General features: G+C 36.2%; 1 protein-coding gene across 3 annotated transcripts in view; it reads left to right on the plus strand.

Moving 5' to 3' along the window:
• PSMA6 (proteasome 20S subunit alpha 6) overlaps positions 1–17355 on the plus strand; it is a 30146-nt gene extending 12791 nt beyond the window's left edge. For 2 of the 3 annotated variants that reach the window (XM_045450701.1, XM_045450700.1), the window contains exons 2-7: positions 9286–9380; positions 9888–9969; positions 10651–10806; positions 13928–14106; positions 15409–15503; positions 17124–17355. In XM_045450701.1, the coding sequence (XP_045306657.1) occupies positions 9286–9380; positions 9888–9969; positions 10651–10806; positions 13928–14106; positions 15409–15503; positions 17124–17181 (665 nt within the window). In that variant the 3' untranslated portion in view covers positions 17182–17355. The remainder of the gene's footprint in view (positions 1–9285; positions 9381–9887; positions 9970–10650; positions 10807–13927; positions 14107–15408; positions 15504–17123) is intronic. The other variant, XM_045450702.1, reaches the window with a different exon arrangement.
• The last annotated feature ends 976 nt before the right edge of the window (positions 17356–18331 follow it).

Consider the following 18331-nt stretch of genomic DNA (forward strand, 5'->3'; position numbering starts at 1 on the left):
TTCCCGAGTTTTAGAGAATTTTTCTGTATTGGACTACTGCTTTAAATGTTCTATTTTATGATTTTTAATATGTGAACAGGAAAAGTCAGACCTACTCTTTGCTTTGCTATATACCATATTGTGAAATCCAGCCAAAAAGTAGTCTTTAATACTTCCAGATTAGGTGAGTGGAAAGGCTGGATATAGTGTCAGTTAAGTAATTTAAAAAGATTTGGAATGAAACATGTAGTCCAAAAGCTTAATGTCTAGACAGGATGACTTTAAGCACTGCCTTGTTGAATAACACATTCTGCTATTCAGGGCACTAATTAGATATTGCTAGGAAAAGGAAAGTGAAAGAACAGTTAGTGTGAGCAAGCAGTGTAGCGAAGAGGTCAGGCCCTGGAGCCTTACCTGGATTCAGATCCTTGCATACTGCATACTAGCCAACCTGGGCAAGTGATCTATGACATTAACATTAGCCTTAGTTTCCGTTTGCAGAGTTGGGTTAACAATTCCTTCCTGTGTGCTTGTTTTGAGGATTAAATATGATGATACATGTAGAGTGCTTAGCACAGTATTAAATGCTCAGTAAATGTTTTTAGGTGCTTATTTGATTCTTGGGCTCATTTTTTTGGTCTGTTAGCTTAGTAGCTCTGTAAACATGGAGTATTTACTTTTTTATGGTCTATCCATACTTGGTTCTCTAGTGAAATATTTGTACATTATAATATTGTGAATGCTGTTGATGAGTTTATAAACTTTAGAATCCACCAGAGACAAAGTATATAAGAATTATGAGTGCAAATTGTTAACTTTGATAGTGGAAAAAAATAAAGCAAAAATGGGGAGGTGACTGGGGAAGGAAAGATTAATGGAGAGGTGAGTGTATGCTCCTCCTCTTCCATAGTTGGACTCAAAACATAAATGTAGTCTAACGGCAATAATTTAAAAAATAGAGATACAAATTTAAAGTTAAAATGTTACCCATAATTACAAACTGTTGACAGTGTTTGCTCCCCGGGAGTAAGAGAAAGATTTCTCATTGTTGTTTGTACTCTTTAGTAACTACTGAAAATTTTCTTTTAATGAATGTATTCAGGATGTGTGTATGTAAAAATTGTAGAACTATACACAGAGCACCAGCTTTGAAATCTAATTTCAGAAATCCCGAAGTTATCAGTGAAGAAACTGAGGCCCAGGTGGGACAAAATAAACCTCACTATTTTCGGGCTTTTCTCTCCTGATTTTGCTGATCCTTTGCTGGATAGGTCTGGCAAGGGAGGAGAGGAGTGTCATTTGAATGTGCCTGCCAGGGGGATATGAGCACTGCCCAGTTGCTTCTAAGAAGGGAGTATACTGATAAGGAACAGGAAAGAAATAGACTGGTAGAATCAGACTGGATAGGACACTTTTCTAATCTAGAAATACCAGTCTGGCATAGTATCAAAGCCAGGATTCCTGAGTTCAAGTTCTTGCTCCACACCAACTATGAGAATTTTCTTCGATTTGTAAAACAGAAATAATAATTTCATGTCCTTTATAGGGCTGTAAGGATTTAATGACTTAATAGATACAATGTACTTATTAGAACAGTATCTTTCACAAAGTAAGTGCTCAATAAATGTTTCAGTGAGGGATGCTGTCAGGAAGAAATGAGTGGGTGATAAAAATGGAATCGAGTTTTATAAATAAATGGACTGGGAAGTATTTACTCTTTACATTTTTTGCTATTAAAAAAAAAAAAAACTCGTGTTAAAGTAGTATTTCTGGGGTACCTGGTCAGTCAGTCGAGCATCTGACTTTGGCTCAGTCATGATCTCACAGTTCATGAGTTCAGGCCCCACATTAGGCTCACTGCTGTCAGCCTGGAGCCCATCTTGGATACTCTGTCCCCTTCTCTCTTTGTCCCTCCCCTGCTCATGCATCTCTCTCTCTCTCTCTCTCTCTCTCTCTCTCTCTCTCTCTCAAAAATAAACATTAAAAAAAATAGTGTTTCTGAACCTAGACTTCTCATGCCCTCCTTGAATCGATTTGAAATTAAATGTCTGTATACATAAATACATACATATTATAACTACACCAGCAAGTAACGAGATCAAACACTATGTTTTCAAACCTCATATACACCCTCTACATCCCCATGCCAGTGCCAAGATTTCTAATGACCCCACCTGCTTAAAGATCACAGTTGTTTTGTCTTTTCATTTGGGAGAGCGCCCACGAATGAGTGGAGGAGGGGGGCAAAGAGGCAGAGAGAGAGGGGGTGGGGAGGGAGAGGATCCCAAGGAGGCTCCACACCCAGCGCAGAGCTGGATGCAGGGTTCAGTCCCAGGACCTGAGATCATGACTTGAGCCAAAATCAAGAGTCGGACGTTCAACCGACTGAGCCATCCAGGCACCCCAAAGATCACAGTTTTAAAGAGGGTAATAGGTGGTGCTAAGGAATGAGATGCACTTCTCATTTATGTTCCAAGGTTAGGGAAAGACAGAAGAATAAACAGCTTCCAAAAATCTTACTAACAAAAAGTTTCTAGCATGCAGCATTGAAATTAAATAGACATATTTTGCAGAATACCTGCCTTGCCCCAGTAGAACAACCCTTTTTTTTTTTTCCATAACCAAACTTCATAGAATGTATAGATCTCTCATTTCATTTTTTTATTTTTCCAGCCCATGTGTATATGGGGGAAAAAAACCCATATCTATCTCTCAAAACTCAGTACAGCATTTTAAACAAAATTATGGGTGGGGAAAATCTTGAGTATAGTCCTGTAATTGGCAGAAACTCAGAATCATCTATAGATGCCTTGCAAAGCCGATGAGTGTTCATAAAGGGGATAGGCATCTCTGCTGTTGCAGGTCGTAGTATGAGCCATTGTCTGGTATTGTGATTGTCCTGAACGTTTTATCACAGTATCTTTTATATTTTCCCGCTGTTTTTTTCCTAGTACTATACAAATGACTCCCAGAAAAGTTGGGAAAGTGCTGGGAAAAAGTATAAGGAAAGAAAGTGAATAAGAGATGACTGTGAAATAGATAACTATACAAAACAACTGTTGATTTACCATTTTGTTTGTGGTCAAGGAAGCAATTTGCGTTCTAACCTTATGGTTTATTGTTAGGTTGAACCATGTGAAACTGCTGATATTTTACTATTTTTTTTACCTATTAAAGTGATTTTCGTGGGTCAACCTAATACTTTACAAATATGTATTTTACTATGTATTTAAGGAAATGAAGACTTGAGATTGAGTGTAATTCATTATAATTTGTTCCATTTAAAAAATGGGAAATGGACTATCAGTTATTATCCTGCATAATTTTGGGCATTCAAAAACAGATTATGGAGATTAATGTAATAGTGCTTGCTAGTTTGTAAGTTTTTCTGAAATTTTACCCTAAAAGACCCAATCTTTAGTGATGGAAATAAAGTGTTTAATTACTGTTTCCAATATTTGAATTCTGGCTTTAAAAAACAAATACACCTTTAAATGTTCCCCTTATGCTGTTCTGTTTTTTTCTTAATTAGCCTTCATGCTCCCCTCTGCTGTAAACTATATTTTTACCCTACCAGTGTTTCTTTAGAAGATACTTTTTACTTATTATGTTGTCTCAAGATTCTTTACTCCAGCAGTTTCCATTTTTCTGGAAATTACTATAAAATATATATTTTACACTGGTAATATTACAATAGGGATTCATTTATATAAAATTTTATTGGAAATTACAGTGCAACATGGTGAGTACTAAAATAACAGTACAAAGAAGGTTACTATACATGGGCCACCTGGCTGGCTCAGTTAGTTGAGCGTGTGGCTCTTAATCTCAGAGTTATGACTTCGAGCTCTATGTTTGGTGTAGAAATTACTCCAAAAAATAAGAAATAAATAAAAATCTTAAAAAAAATAAAAAAAGGAAAGAAAGTGACATAGCCAGGAAGAGCCAGGAAAGGTTCCTCAGAGAAGGTGAATTGATATAGATGGGAATTATATAAGGAAATCTGGGGGGAACCAGGTTTATTTTACCTTTTTTAATGTTTATTTTGAGAGAGGGAGAGAGAGCGCATGAGCAGGGGAATGGGCAGAAAGAGCGGGGGGGGGGGGGGGGGGGGAGAAGAGGATCCAAAGCGGGCTCTGAGCTGATTGCAGAGAGCCCCATGCTTGCTCGAACTCACAAACTGTGAACTCGTGACCTGAGCCAAAGTCAGAAATTTAACCAAGTGAGCCACCCAGGTGCCCCTTCTAAGTTTCTTTCTTTTTATTTAAAAAAAATTTTTTTAAGCTTTATTTATTTTTGATAGAGTGTGTGAACAAGGGAGGTGTAGAGAGAAGAAGAGACAGAATCTGAAGCAGTCTCCAGGCTCTGAGCTCTCAGCACAGAGCCCAATGTGGGGCTCGAACTCATGAACAGTGAGGTCATGACCCAAGCTAAAGTTGGGCGCTCAACTAACTAAGCCACCCAGACACCCTCCTATTTTCTTAAAGTAGTAACTTAAATAATTGATTTTAGACCTTGTCTAATATAAACAAGGCTAGCATATTAGTTTTCTATGCTGCATAAACATTACTACAAACTTAGCCACTAAAACTAATACATTTATTAAGTCACAGTTACTGTGGGTCAGGAGTAGTTTGCTTAGAATATCACAAGGCTGCAATCATGTTGTCTGGGTTGTGTTTTCATCTGGAGGTTCAACTAGAGAAGACTCTGCTTTCAAGCTCACTGAGGATGTTGGCAGAATTCATTTCCTTTCAGTATAAGACTGAGGGTCCCAGCTACTGGCTGACTGTTCACTGGAAGACACCCATGGTTCTTTGTCATACAGCCATTTAGCAAGCCAGCAAGAGGAATCTCTAGAGTTAGTCTGCTAGCAAGACAGAGTCTTTATATATGTTTATATTTATATAAATATGTATGTTTATATATCTGTTTATATATAAACTATATATATAATTTTATTGATAAATGAGACACATACAAGTACAGTTAAGGACTGAAATTAGCCTCATGTCACAGGTAAATCATTTTATAAGCTCACTTAATGACATCTGTAAATGCCATAATTGTTACCTCTGATAATATTTTTGCATTCAAAGCTATCAGTGTACATTTCAACTTATGAAGTAATTGGAATTAGTTTGGCTGTTCTTAGAAGCATTAAACTGTATTAATTAAACATTTTTATTTTTAAATTTTGCATATTCATTTGGGGCAGACATTTACCTTTAAGGCAAAAAAACAATGTTACAAAAAGATGATGGTAGGAGAAATATGCAATGGAAGGTAACATACGTTTTTGCTTTTAAGATGTCTTATGTAATTAGGAGAATGACATCCCATCACCTTTGCCACATTTTGTCGGAAGCAAGTAAGGGTCCTGCTCACATTCAGGAGGAGGGGATTACACAAAGGTGTGAACACCCAGAGGCAGGGATTATAGAGAGGAGGCCACCTTAGGGTCTTTCTACCATAGCAATACAATTCCTTCTTTTAGCTGCATCCTACAAATTTTGATACATTATTACCAGTCAGTTCAAAATATTTTTAAGTTTCTCTTATGATTATGTCTTTGATCCATGGATTATTTAGAAGGGTGTTTTAAATTTTTCAAATAGTTAGGGATCTCAATACTTTAAAATTTATTGAGACTTGTTTTATGGTCTCTAATATATGCTCTGTCTCAGTAAAGGTACCATGTGCATTTGTATTACACCATGTGCATGTATATTCTTCAGTTGTTGCCAGTAGTGTTCTGTAGATACAACTCAGTCAAGGTGATCGATAGTGTGGTCCATATCATGAATGTCTACTTTGTGTGTTTATGTCTATTTCAGTTGCCCCAGTGGTGGTGGTAAAATCTTAAACTGGATGGGATTGGCCATTTCTCTTTTTAATTTTGTCAATTTTACTTTTATGTATTTTAAAGTACTCTTATAAGGTGCATATACATTATGATTGTTCTGTCTTCTTTCTTATGAATTGATTTTTCTATGACATTTTTTGACATTCTGTGACATTTTTTTTGAAGTGTCCCTCTTTATCTCTGATACATTTGTTGTCTTGAAATCTCTACTTTGTCCAATATTAATATTGTCCATTCAACTTTCTGATGCTTCTGTTTATATGGTAAGCATATAAACATGATGCTTACTGTTTATATGGTAAGCATCTTTTTTTCCATTCATTTAGTAAAGTGTGTCTGTGGTAGATAGCATATATTTGAGGTTTGCTTTTTTATCCATTCTGACAGTTTCTGCCTTTAATTGGAGTATTTTATCCATTAATATTTAATGCAGTTGACATGGATTCTGCTATATTCCTCCAAAGAATGTTGATTTGTTCTAGCAGGCAGTTAATTTGGGTGGCAGCTCAAATCTCTCTTTCTTTTATCCTTAGCTAAGCTGCCTGGAGTCTGTCTTGTGTATATGTGATTATGGAATCAGCCAGAGATTTGGGTAACATAATATATGGGTTGAGTCTTTCCCTCTCTGGCTCTCTCCTTTCTTTCCCTCATTTTCCAGTAGCTGTAGTTACCCCCAAACTGTTCTCTAGTTCTTCAGGCTAAAAAGACTGAATTTTCTGTGGGTATTTAGCCCTGACCAGGGCCTGCACTCAGTCTATAAGCTGTGAAAACGGGAAACTCATTCATGCCATTCCTTTCTTCCAAGCATTGTCCTCCCCTTCTAGAATCTGCCTACTGTTTGTCACTTTCTGGTGTCTTCAGGTAGTTATTCAGAGTTTATGGTTTTTTATCTGTGGAGGTTTGATCTGATAGAAGCTTTTTGGCCATATAAGAAATAGACCTGAGAAGCATTTTGAAACATTATGCTTTAGAAATTATTTGTGGTGATGGTGAAAATAAACTATTATAATCTAGTTGAATCTAAGGTAGATTTGAGGATTTTCTTTATGGTGTTTTGCTAGAGTCTTTTTTACTCTATTTTTCGGTCTTCAATCTATAGCTACTTAGAAATATTTGATGAGTTTTTTATTATAGCTCCTATTAAAGGAAGTTCTTTGGCACAGGTAGTATCTTTCTTGGCTGGTCCTCATCACCAGTTGGCTTTCTGAACATAGAAGACTAGGATTCAGACCCTGTGCCCAGAGTAATACTTGACAGAATTTTTAAAACATCTATTATGTTAAAATGTCAATAATGATTAGAGTTATGAGTGACTTTTTTTTTTACATTGTATTCTGTAATCCCCGTATTTTCTACAGTGAGCAAATATTTCTGTTGCTATTTTTTATGACTAATATTTTATTTTAATTTCTTTTAATTTTTTTTTTAAATTCAAGTTAGTTAACATACAGTGTAGTATCGATTTCAGGAATAGAATCCAGTGATTCATCACTTACATATAACACCCAGGGCTCATCCCAACAAGTGCTCTTCTTAATGCCCATCACCTATTTAGCCCACCCCCCATCCACCTCCTCTCTAGCAACCCCAAGTTTGTTCTCTGTATTTAAGAGTCTCTTATGGCTTGCCTTCCTCTCTGTTTTTACCTTATTTGTCCTTCCCTTCCCCTATGTTCATCTGCTGTGTTTCTTAAATTCTATATATGAGTGAAATCATAGGATATTTGTCTTTCTCTGCCTGACTTACTTTGTTTAGCATAACACACTCTAGTTCCATCCACATTGCTGCAAATGGCAAGATTTCATTCTCTTTGATAACCAAGTAATACTCCATTGTGTATCTATACCACATCTTCTTTATCCATTTAACTGTCGATGGACATTTGGGCTCTTTCCGTACTTTTGCTATTGTCAATAATTCTGCTATAAACATTGGAGTGCATGTGCCCATTTGAAACATCACACCTGTGTCTTTTGGATAAATACCTAGTAGTGCAATTCTGGGTTGTAGGGTAGTTCTGTAGGTAATTTTTTGAGGAACTTGCATTCCGTTTTCCAGAGTGGCTGCACCAGTTTGCATTTCCACCAACCTTGCAAAAGGGTTCCCCTTTCTCCACTTTCTGACAGCTGTGAGGTGGTATCTCAGTGTGGTTTGGATTTGTATTTCCCTGATGATGAGTGATGTTGAGTATCTTTTCATGTCTGTTAGCCATCTGGATGTCTTTGGAAAGGTGTCTATTCATGTCTTCTGCCCATTTCTTCACTGGATTATTTGTTTTTTTGGGTGTTGAGTTTGGTAAGTTCTTCATGTATTTGGATATTAAGCCTTTATCCGATATGTCATTTGCAGATATCTTCTCCCATTCTGTCCGTTGCCTTTTAGTTTTGTTGATTGATTCCTTTGTGTACAGAAGCTTTTTATCTTGATGAGGTTCCAATAGTTCATCTGTTGCTACTTTTATAATTACAAAGCGTGTTTATATTAGATTTAGATATTACAGAAATACAAAACATAGAAAGGGGTAGTCTCATTTGTAATTCTACTCTTCAAAAGCAGTTGTTGTCAACTGCATGGTGTTAAAGTAGTTTGTTTTCATGCTCCCTCTTTGATCCATCTGTTTTAACCTGGGGACTGGTTTGATAGCAGCTAGAAGTGCACAAGCTGAAGTTTGTTATAGACAAACTAAAGAATCCTTGTTTTAGATATCATGAAAATTAGAAAAACTATGATCCAGAAAATTTCAACTTGGTAGGGGAAAAGACAATACAGAGTAATCTTAACAGCAATTAAAATTGCATATGGTCAAATTAGTTACTGGCCACAATTAGCAGTAGTAGTAGATCTTGAGAAAATTTAGAGCAACTAAATTTGACCTAGGAAAACCAGACTTGGTAGAAATAATGACCACAAAACAAACTTTTCAAATTATAAAATGTAATTGATAAAGACTTGATATGATAGGGGTGCCTGGGTAGCTCAGTTGGTTAAGTGTCTGACTTCAGCTCAGGTCATGATCTCACAGTTTGTGAGTTCAAGCCCCGCATCAGGCTCTGTGCTGACAGCTCAGAGCCTGGAGCCTGCTTCTGATTGTGTGTGTCCCTCTCTTTCTGCCCCTTCCCCACTCATGCTCTGTCTCTCTCTCAAAAATGAGCATTAAAAAAAATTTTTTTTAAAGACTTGATATGATAAATTAATTAAATCTTTTTTGGAAATTTGGTACTTAGTCTGATGAAAATGATTAGTAAACTAAAATGAAAAGAAATGGAGTTGGTTTAACTGGAATTTATTATTATCATTATTATTTTAACTTTGCATGTCTTGGACAGCATTCCATGTTAGTTTGTATAGCTCTAGCTCATTCTTTTCAGTGACTGCTTATTCCATTTGATGAATCTATAATAATTTATTCCACCTTTTAAAAACACTATTCTGTTTTCCAGAATATGCTTTTAAGGCTATTAACCAGGGTGGCCTTACATCAGTAGCTGTCAGAGGGAAAGACTGTGCAGTAATTGTCACGCAGAAGAAAGTACCTGTAAGTAATACTGCTCAGATAGCCTGTTGTTACAGAATATAATGTAAGGATTTTTCATGAGTTTGTATAACAACAAACTCATGAGTTTGTTTTGTATAAACAAAGTTATATTACAACCTATATACATTAACATTCTTGCTTTCCTCGTGCTTTCCCGTTTCACTCCAGAAGTATTTACTCGGCAGCTATGGACTGTTTAGCTGAGTAGACTGAATTAACATATTGAACTTTGTGGTAATGATTATAAGCACAGTGGGAATTCTAGGTCTTTTTTCTTCAGGAATCTTGCAACAGGCTTTGGTGATATAGCTCTCCCCCACAGGAAACCTATCATCTAACAAAGGAAGACAAAGTCTATCCCCTGCCTTTTTTAAAAAATTGGCTTTAACAATAAAATGAACAGAAGACATTTGTTACATAGTTTATCATAACTCCATAGTATTTTTTTATCCCTGCACTGGGACCTCTGATTTTACAAAAAGTATCTTGATCTCTTTTGTTCATTAGGACAAATTATTGGATTCTAGCACAGTGACTCACTTATTCAAGATAACTGAAAACATTGGCTGTGTGATGACAGGAATGACAGGTAACTGATTTGATGTCTACTTAGATTTGTTATTTTCTTCAATTATTTTTGAGTTTTGTATTAATTTTAAAAGGCTCCCTTTAGTGCCTGATGTGCCTGATATATAGGAGTATATTTGCCATCTTCCAAGGTTAGTATCAGTATATTCGGAGTATTGTGAGCTTTTTTGAAATCATAAGTATGATAGAATTAGATCTGTATACTACTGTCAGGGAAACTGGGCTGAGGCCCCTCTCATAGATGATTTATTTCATATATAGTTAATACTTTAAGGGCAGTTAAGTCCATATATTTCAAATAAAAATTACTTTGGGTTTCTGTTTTCTGAAATCAAGAGAGAATTCAAGCCTACAAAAAAGATAAGAGAAACATTCTCCTTAAAACTTGTTCTTTTGGGAATTATTAAACACTTGTAGAAACTATTTTGACGGCTGATAAAGGACTCAGCATAAAAGGAAGTGCTGTGTGTAGAACTCCATCTTTAAATATGTTTTCCTTTTTTGTCATGTATTTGTTGCTGAGTCACCGACCGTTCGTTGGTGGTAGAAGAAACCATAGTGGACCACTCTACCTTCCTTAAGTTAGAGTGGAGATTTTATATATGTATGGAAAATGGAAAATTGTCTGATTTTACATTCACTCTTTCCTCTAAAGAAGTAAACTTGTTTTTTCTGCTCTAAGCGGACAGCAGATCCCAGGTACAGAGGGCACGCTATGAGGCAGCTAATTGGAAGTACAAGTATGGCTATGAGATTCCTGTGGACATGCTGTGCAAAAGAATTGCTGATATTTCTCAGGTCTACACACAGAATGCTGAAATGAGGCCTCTTGGTTGTTGTAAGTATGCTAACAAGGCTCACAAATAATTGATGAATTACATTTTTTCAGAAAGAGGAATAAAAGAAAATTATATAAAGGGTGGAACGCTCTATAATAAATCAGCGATGAAGGGTAGGTTTCACAACAGTATTTTAGGTATTATCTCTTAAGCTTTAGGTGCTATTAGACTTTATTAAAATAGTTCTTTTAAGGATGTTTGATTTGAAAGATCCAAGTCACTGTTACATTGGGCTGTTGTAATGGGAGTTGTACTGCAATTCCAGATTACTCTTTCCATGCAGATGTCTCAATAGGCATCTTAACAATGTAGCTCTTTTTTTTGATCACCCTAAAGAATTAGGCTCAAACACATATACCTGTGGTTCATATTTGTAGACTATATTATGTTTTTTAAAAATAAGTAAAATTCTATTAGGAGAGAGATGAGGTTTACTGATTTTAGATTGAATGTAATACATTATCCTGAAAAATTGAACACGTTTATTTTTGACATTGTGTCGTTTATGGGAATTAAAACAGTGAGTGTAATGACTTTTCTCTAACATATGACCCTATTTTTGACCTCTCATTTAAAAATGCTCCCTCAGTTTCTTCAGTGATGCTCTTTCCCTCTTTTCCTCACTTTCCTTAACTCATCTTCTGCTTTTCCTTTAAATGTTTTTGCTCACCAGGCTTTCTCTGTGGTCCTTCTCTCCCTCTTGGTTCTGTGTCAGTGATGTCACCCTCTTTCATACTTTGGTTTACTACCCGTTGTCAGCCAGTCACTACTACGTTAGTGTTAGCCCAGTCCCTTCCTCCACAGCCTGCAGATGCTTCAGACTTGAAATCATTGCTGTTTTCCTACTTTTATCCTCAACTTCTCTTTGCTACGCCTACTCCACCTTCCCTGGTCATATGATTAGTCTTCGAGCTTCACCTCAGAATATCTGTTCTTTCCTGTCTCCTCTGTTCCTTCTTCATCATCTCTTGCCTTTGCCACTTAGTTTACTTGTCTCTTCTCTCCCTTCTCACTCTTTCCTAGTCTGTCTTCCATGTTGCTATGTGAGTTAATCATTTTAAAATTAAATTTTGATTGTTACTCCCTAGAAAAACTGATTCCTCATCAGCTACAGTGTAAATTCCAAGCCCCTAAATATGACATGCAGTTTATTCCCAAGTACCTTCTTCCGTGTACTGCCTTCCTTCCTCACCTGAAGTCCCGGTAGTGTGTGGGTCTTTTGTCATCACCTGGGTATAACAAGACCTTTCATGTCTTGATGCCTTTGTGCATGTTGTTCCTTTTGCCTTGATTGCCCTTCATGTCCTTACCATCTATTAAACCCAGCTCATCTTGCAAGACTGGAGTAAAAAAGTGTTTGTTCCCTCAAGCAGTAAGTGGATATCTCTTTGGTGTTGCCCTATACTTTATATCAAGTATAAAATGTAAAGAAAATTAGAGGGTGACATAACCTTTGATTAAAACAGATATCTGGGGGCACCTGGGTGGCGCAGTCGGTTAAGCGTCCGACTTCAGCCAGGTCACGATCTCGTGGTCCGTGAGTTCGAGCCCCGCGTCAGGCTCTGGGCTGATGGCTCAGAGCCTGGAGCCTGTTTCCGATTCTGTGTCTCCCTCTCTCTCTGCCCCTCCCCCGTTCATGCTCTGTCTCTCTCTGTCCCAAAAATAAATAAAAAAAAAACGTTGAAAAAAAAAATTAAAAAAAAAAAAAAAAAAAAAAAAACCATATCTGATCACTGTCATCGTGTTTATCAATTAAATAAGTTTCAAAATTCCTCATTGGTAGACTCGGTAAAACATCTGTAAATGTGAATAAAGTGATTGACTACTACTGAATCTTAAAACAGAGGAAACTACAGGCATACCTCAGAGATATTGCAGGTTCAGTACAGACCACTGCAATAAAGCTAATATCACAATATAGTGAGTCAAATGAACTTTTTGGTTTCCCAGTGCATATGAAAGTTATGCTTACACTGTACTCTGTTAAGTGTGCAATAGCATTATATCTAAAAAAGCCATGTACGTACCTTAATTTAAAAATACTTTATTGCTAAAATGCTAACATCTAAACTTTCAACAAGTCCTAATCACTGATAATAGATGACTGTAACAAGTATAATAAGAATAATGGAAAATGTTTGAAATATTCCAGGAATTAGCAAAATGTGACAGACATGAAGCAAGCAAACAGTATTGGAAAAATAGACTTAACACAGGGTTGCTACAAACCTTTATAAAGAAATGCAGTATCTGTGAAGTGCAACAAGGCAACACGCAATAAAACGAGGCATGCCTGTACATAAAAGAGGTTCAGATCTAGAAATACAAGAAACCAGGAGTTAAGTCATTCTTTAAATACTTTATTACCTGCTTTGCTGAGTAGAAAGAAGTTTGGTGTGGTGTTTATTTTAACTGTATGTCATTTAACTGTATGGATTTGTAATAATAAAGTTCTGTGTACAGAATTTAGAATTTGGTTTCTCCTGACTACTAGGGGAATGTATACCAGCAGTACCACCAAAGATGGGCAGTCTGAAGATAAGCAAGTAGCCTCAAGGTGTATTTCATTTTGCGCCACCATTCCCAAGGTGTATTTCACAATTTTGGTTCCCTGGAACCTTAAATTCTTTAGAACCTTAAGTTCTTAAAAAAAAGAAAAAGTCTTCCTTGGTCAAATAAATTAAAGAACTACTAAGTTTAAGTAGGTCAGTCTACAGCAGAACATTTACCATACTACTATATATTATTTTCTCTAAAAGGAAGATGAAAAATTTAACTGAATTCAACTTCAATTCAATTCATATTTGTTTGGTAACATCTCAAGGGTTCAGAGGAATATGCTTTGAGTAATAGCAAGGATTTAGAAGGTTGTAAATTATAATTGTAATAATTCAAATTTTAAAAACATCTTTGATAAGCCTTTTGTGAAATGGAAAGTTCTTGGTTACCTAGTTTATCTGTGGTGATAACCTGTATTTTATCGGTGTTCTTTAAGCAAAATACATATCCTAAAATAGATGGACAGAATAGTGATTAACAATAGCTTTATGACAATACAAAGAAAGAAGAAATTGTGTTGTACAAAAGTATAAGATATTTCATGAGGGTCTTTCTTTTTAGGTATGATTTTAATTGGTATAGATGAAGAACAAGGCCCTCAGGTGTACAAGTGTGATCCTGCAGGTTACTACTGTGGGTTTAAAGCCACTGCAGCAGGAGTTAAACAAACTGAATCAACCAGCTTCCTTGAAAAAAAAGTCAAGAAGAAATTTGATTGGACATTTGAACAGACAGTGGAAGTAAGTCAAAAGGATCTGACCTTTTTTTTTTTTTTAATGCTAAATAGAATAGGGAAGATCATTGTATAAATTGACCATCTAAAAAGGCTGTTCTGGATTTATCACAGAACCAAGTTTGTTGGCTTAATAGTAAAATTGGTGTCATTCAGCTGACATGGGAACAATGAGGACTGCTTGTATTCACCTAATTCCTTATCTCATGTCATAATGTATTTGAAACTGCTTCCAATAAAACACTTATAAAATGGGAAGATGTAACTAAAAATGAGAATTCAAGACCAGGGCCTGAGACCTGCATGGTTGTGACTCAAATTAGACTTAAGCTTCCTGGAAGCAAAAGTGAAAAAATTGAGTCCGCAGTGTTACTCTTATGGCCCTAAAGGAGAAACAGCCACATACCAGATTCTCAGCAAACAAACATCTTCTTGGTTAAAGAATATATGCTCATGCGATAACTTGACAGAGAAATTCTATCTGGGATGCAAAAGCAGAGCTAGCTTAGTGCAGGAATGATAGGGGATTGATTATTCATTATGATTGGGATGTTTTAAATGGACACAACAAGCTAAAATTTTACATAAATGTTTAGTAATCTTAGACCAAGGAAACCTCTTATTTACTGCCAAGAAGTTGAAAACAAAAATTTTAGTAAATTTTGGAAAGGAGGGTCTGGGATACAACCATTCCAAAGACTTAAAACATGATTCTGGTAAGTGACAAAAGAAGAATTACTATCTAATACTTTTATGTGTGGTTGGCAGTATTATTTATAATAATGGGAGATATAAAGCTAGTTCTCATCTGGGAGGTACTGTGTGTCCTGTTTAAATGTTTATAAAAGGTCTTTTTTACTTACAGTTCATAATTACATAAATGATTAATCACATCAGATACAGAGCTAGTTCAAAACATTCTTAAATTGTTATTACGGTAAATTTTCCTTGAAGGAAGGCTGTTATCATTCATGTTTATCCTCTCCCCCATTTCACCCCAAGTGCTAAGCATAGTGCCCAGCATGTAGAGGTCATCAAGCAAACAGACTGTTGTGTGTGATTCATCCTGTGTTTTTTGATAGACCCCTTTCATTTATTACTTGACTTAGTATAAGCCAAGTTTCTTCTCATTGGCAGGCAACATATTAGAATTAAGCAATCTGTTGGTAACACGTGGTTGTAGAACTGCATCACTGAAACATGGAACAAATATGAATAGTTTGTGGTTAATTCATGATCTGAATAAGCTTGGAATGAAAAATCTTGGAATCTCTGAAAAATACTATTTTAATGTTGATACTTTTTTCAGACTGCAATTACATGCCTATCTACTGTTCTATCAATTGATTTTAAACCTTCAGAAATAGAAGTTGGAGTAGTTACAGTTGAAAATCCTAAATTCAGGTGAGTTATATTGTTGGACAGGTGCTTAAAGAAGTTTGCCAAGAGATAAATTACAGCCTAGAAGGGTAGAAGTGTGTGGGTCCATTTGTCCTACAACTTGGGGGGAAAAAGCATTTTTTTTTTAATTGCAGTTTTTTCCCTCATTACCTGAGAGATCTGTTTTAAAACTTACCAGAAATCTCTTTAAGGCAGACATAACTGCTTCTCATTTCTCAGTGATTTTATATCAAATATCAGACGCAACATAAAATAACCTTCTTTATGTTAGGAGTAAAGTAAGCATAAGTGTTACCTTTTTTTACCTTATGGCCAATAGAAACCTCATCTCCCAGAGTAGTAGTTTTTAGTTTTTTTCAGGTGAAGCTTTGATTATTTAGTGATTATTTAAGTGGAGCTTTGAGAGTAATATGAAATACTGATCTATATCAGACCCTGTCTGGAGATCTTTGGAAACCCCAAATTTTGAATATAGCTAATTGAATTGCAGATGCTGGATGCTTGTCTGTTCTTACTAAGTAACTAACTCCTACAGATCAACCTTATAGCTTCCATGAGTCAAATCTATACTGGGTGCTTAACATATACCATCTCACTTAATCCCCCCAGAACCTTGTGAGGTGGTTTACTTACCATGAATCTGGATGCACTTGTGAAAAATACTTCAGTTAAATCCACAGATGCAGGGAACTGCTGGAAGGCATGTTAACTATAATTTGTATTTACTCTTAGGTCACAGTTACAGGGATACTTGATAATGGTTAGGGGTGAGAAAAAAGGTGGTAAACTAAGCTTAACTGGACCTTACAGAGTTTTTTGTTACTATGCATTTTTTCTTCTAATTTATTCTCTTTGTTGCCTGTAGGTAAGTGGTTTAAACATGAATGATTTAAGAAAAATTCATGGAATTAAAAATTTTTTGAATCTATATATATTTTTTTTTTTTCCTGTGGGAAGTAATTGTGTGTTTGGTTTTAGCAGTATTTTTCCTACAGGAGCAATTTATAAATCTGCTTAAAGGACCTGCAAGTTCTTTTCTCTCTCTCTTTTTTTTTTAATGTTTATTTATTTATATTGAGAGAGAGTGAGCAAGTGGGGGAGGAGCAGAGAGAGAGAGAGAGAGAGAGAATCCCAAGCAGGCTCCACACTGTCAGCACAGAGCCCAACATGGGCTCAGTCTCACAAACCATGAGATCATGACCTGAGCCAAAACCAAGAGTCAGACACTCAACCAACTGAGCCACCCAGATGTCCGTCTTTTTTCTAAAGGGCATTTTGACATTGGAGCTAAAATAGAATACATTATGTATAGGTTTGCTTTAAATATTTTCTGTCATAGCTACAACTAAAAGAGTTTGCTTTCAGAAAACCTAATTTTAGATCTGATGTCAAAGAAGTAAACATTTTTGTGTATAGATAAAGTCGATGAAATACCTAGGAATTCTAAAGGGATGACAGGTATACAGATTTTTTAAATCTGTAAATTGATAATTGTCCAAGTTGGGTGTTAGGTACACAGGAATTCATTACTATCTATTCTACTTTCGTGTGTTTGGAATTTTAGATAAGAAAAAGTTTTCAAAAAGTAAAATAGTTACGGGTTTTTTTCTCCTTGCCTTCTAGGATTCTTACAGAAGCAGAGATTGATGCTCACCTTGTTGCTCTAGCAGAGAGAGACTAAACGTTGTATGTAGTTAGTTTACCAAATCCATGACGCCACTTGCCTGTGTGTTTGGTAACAACAGACCAACATTATGGGGGCCCCTGGATTGAAAAAGGAACCTCTCCCACTCCTCCTGCCGCTGAAGTGGTTAGGACTCTGTATAAATAAAAAAAAAATAGTGCTTTTGGAAAATAATCGCATCTTGTCTTAATTTCACCTCAAGTTTTAAGTCGTAAGCCTCTGGTGCATACAGACTGTTAGTGCCCACCATCCTCACATTGTAGCTTTATTCTTTTTGTTGACAGAGATCCAAGTTTCTTTGGCTTTAGGAACTTAACAGGCAGAAGTTTAAACTATAGCTCTATGGCCTAATGAATAAATGGCAAACTAAAAACTGTGGTTGTATAACTTGCTCTGATTGTAAGCTGGCATGTGAGGCAAGACCTTTATTTTGCATTTCTTCATTCATTCAAATGGAATATTCCTGAACTGGACTCCCAAGTTCTGTCAGAGGTTTTAACCAGAGTGAAAAGATTGGCATTGTTATTAGTGGTTTTGAGATACACATTTAATCTCTACTCCGTAAGATGCAGTATTCTTAAGAGCAAAAATTGCAGTTACCTTTGAGAAACAATGAGGCCAGGAAAGTTGTAGAATATATGTATTTTCTATGCTGCCTTAAAATTATTTAAAGCAGACTTTAAAGAATTGGCCTATAGTAGAGATGCCACTATAAACAATGTTAAGGGAAAAAAGAGCAGATTATATTCAGAAAAATCATTACTGAACAGAATTAAGTTTTTTTACATTCCCATAGTGATACCCTGGTGACATGAATCGCTAATTGTTAACAGATGATCCAAAAATCTCGCAATTTCTAAGGTTGATACGTTTCATGTCCTCATTTGCCCTGGGTGAGACAGGCTGTCACCACACACAACAGGTGAACGTGGCTGCTGGCCTAATACAAATGCCTGGAGGCAGTTGCTCCTGTATCTGTAGCCACCAGTCCCACAAAAGGGGAGACCATGTGAACTTGTGACCACTAAAAGCAGGAAACTTCACAGACCACATCCTCTTCAGAGCTGAGTCATGAGTCCTAAAGGGGAAGCAAGGTCTTCCAGTTCAGAGGCTGCTGCTCTGGGATTACCCATCTATATCCACTAGG

The sequence above is a fragment of the Leopardus geoffroyi genome, chromosome B3 (genome assembly GCF_018350155.1).
Source record: "Leopardus geoffroyi isolate Oge1 chromosome B3, O.geoffroyi_Oge1_pat1.0, whole genome shotgun sequence".
In the NCBI taxonomy this organism is placed as follows: Eukaryota; Metazoa; Chordata; class Mammalia; order Carnivora; family Felidae; genus Leopardus; species Leopardus geoffroyi.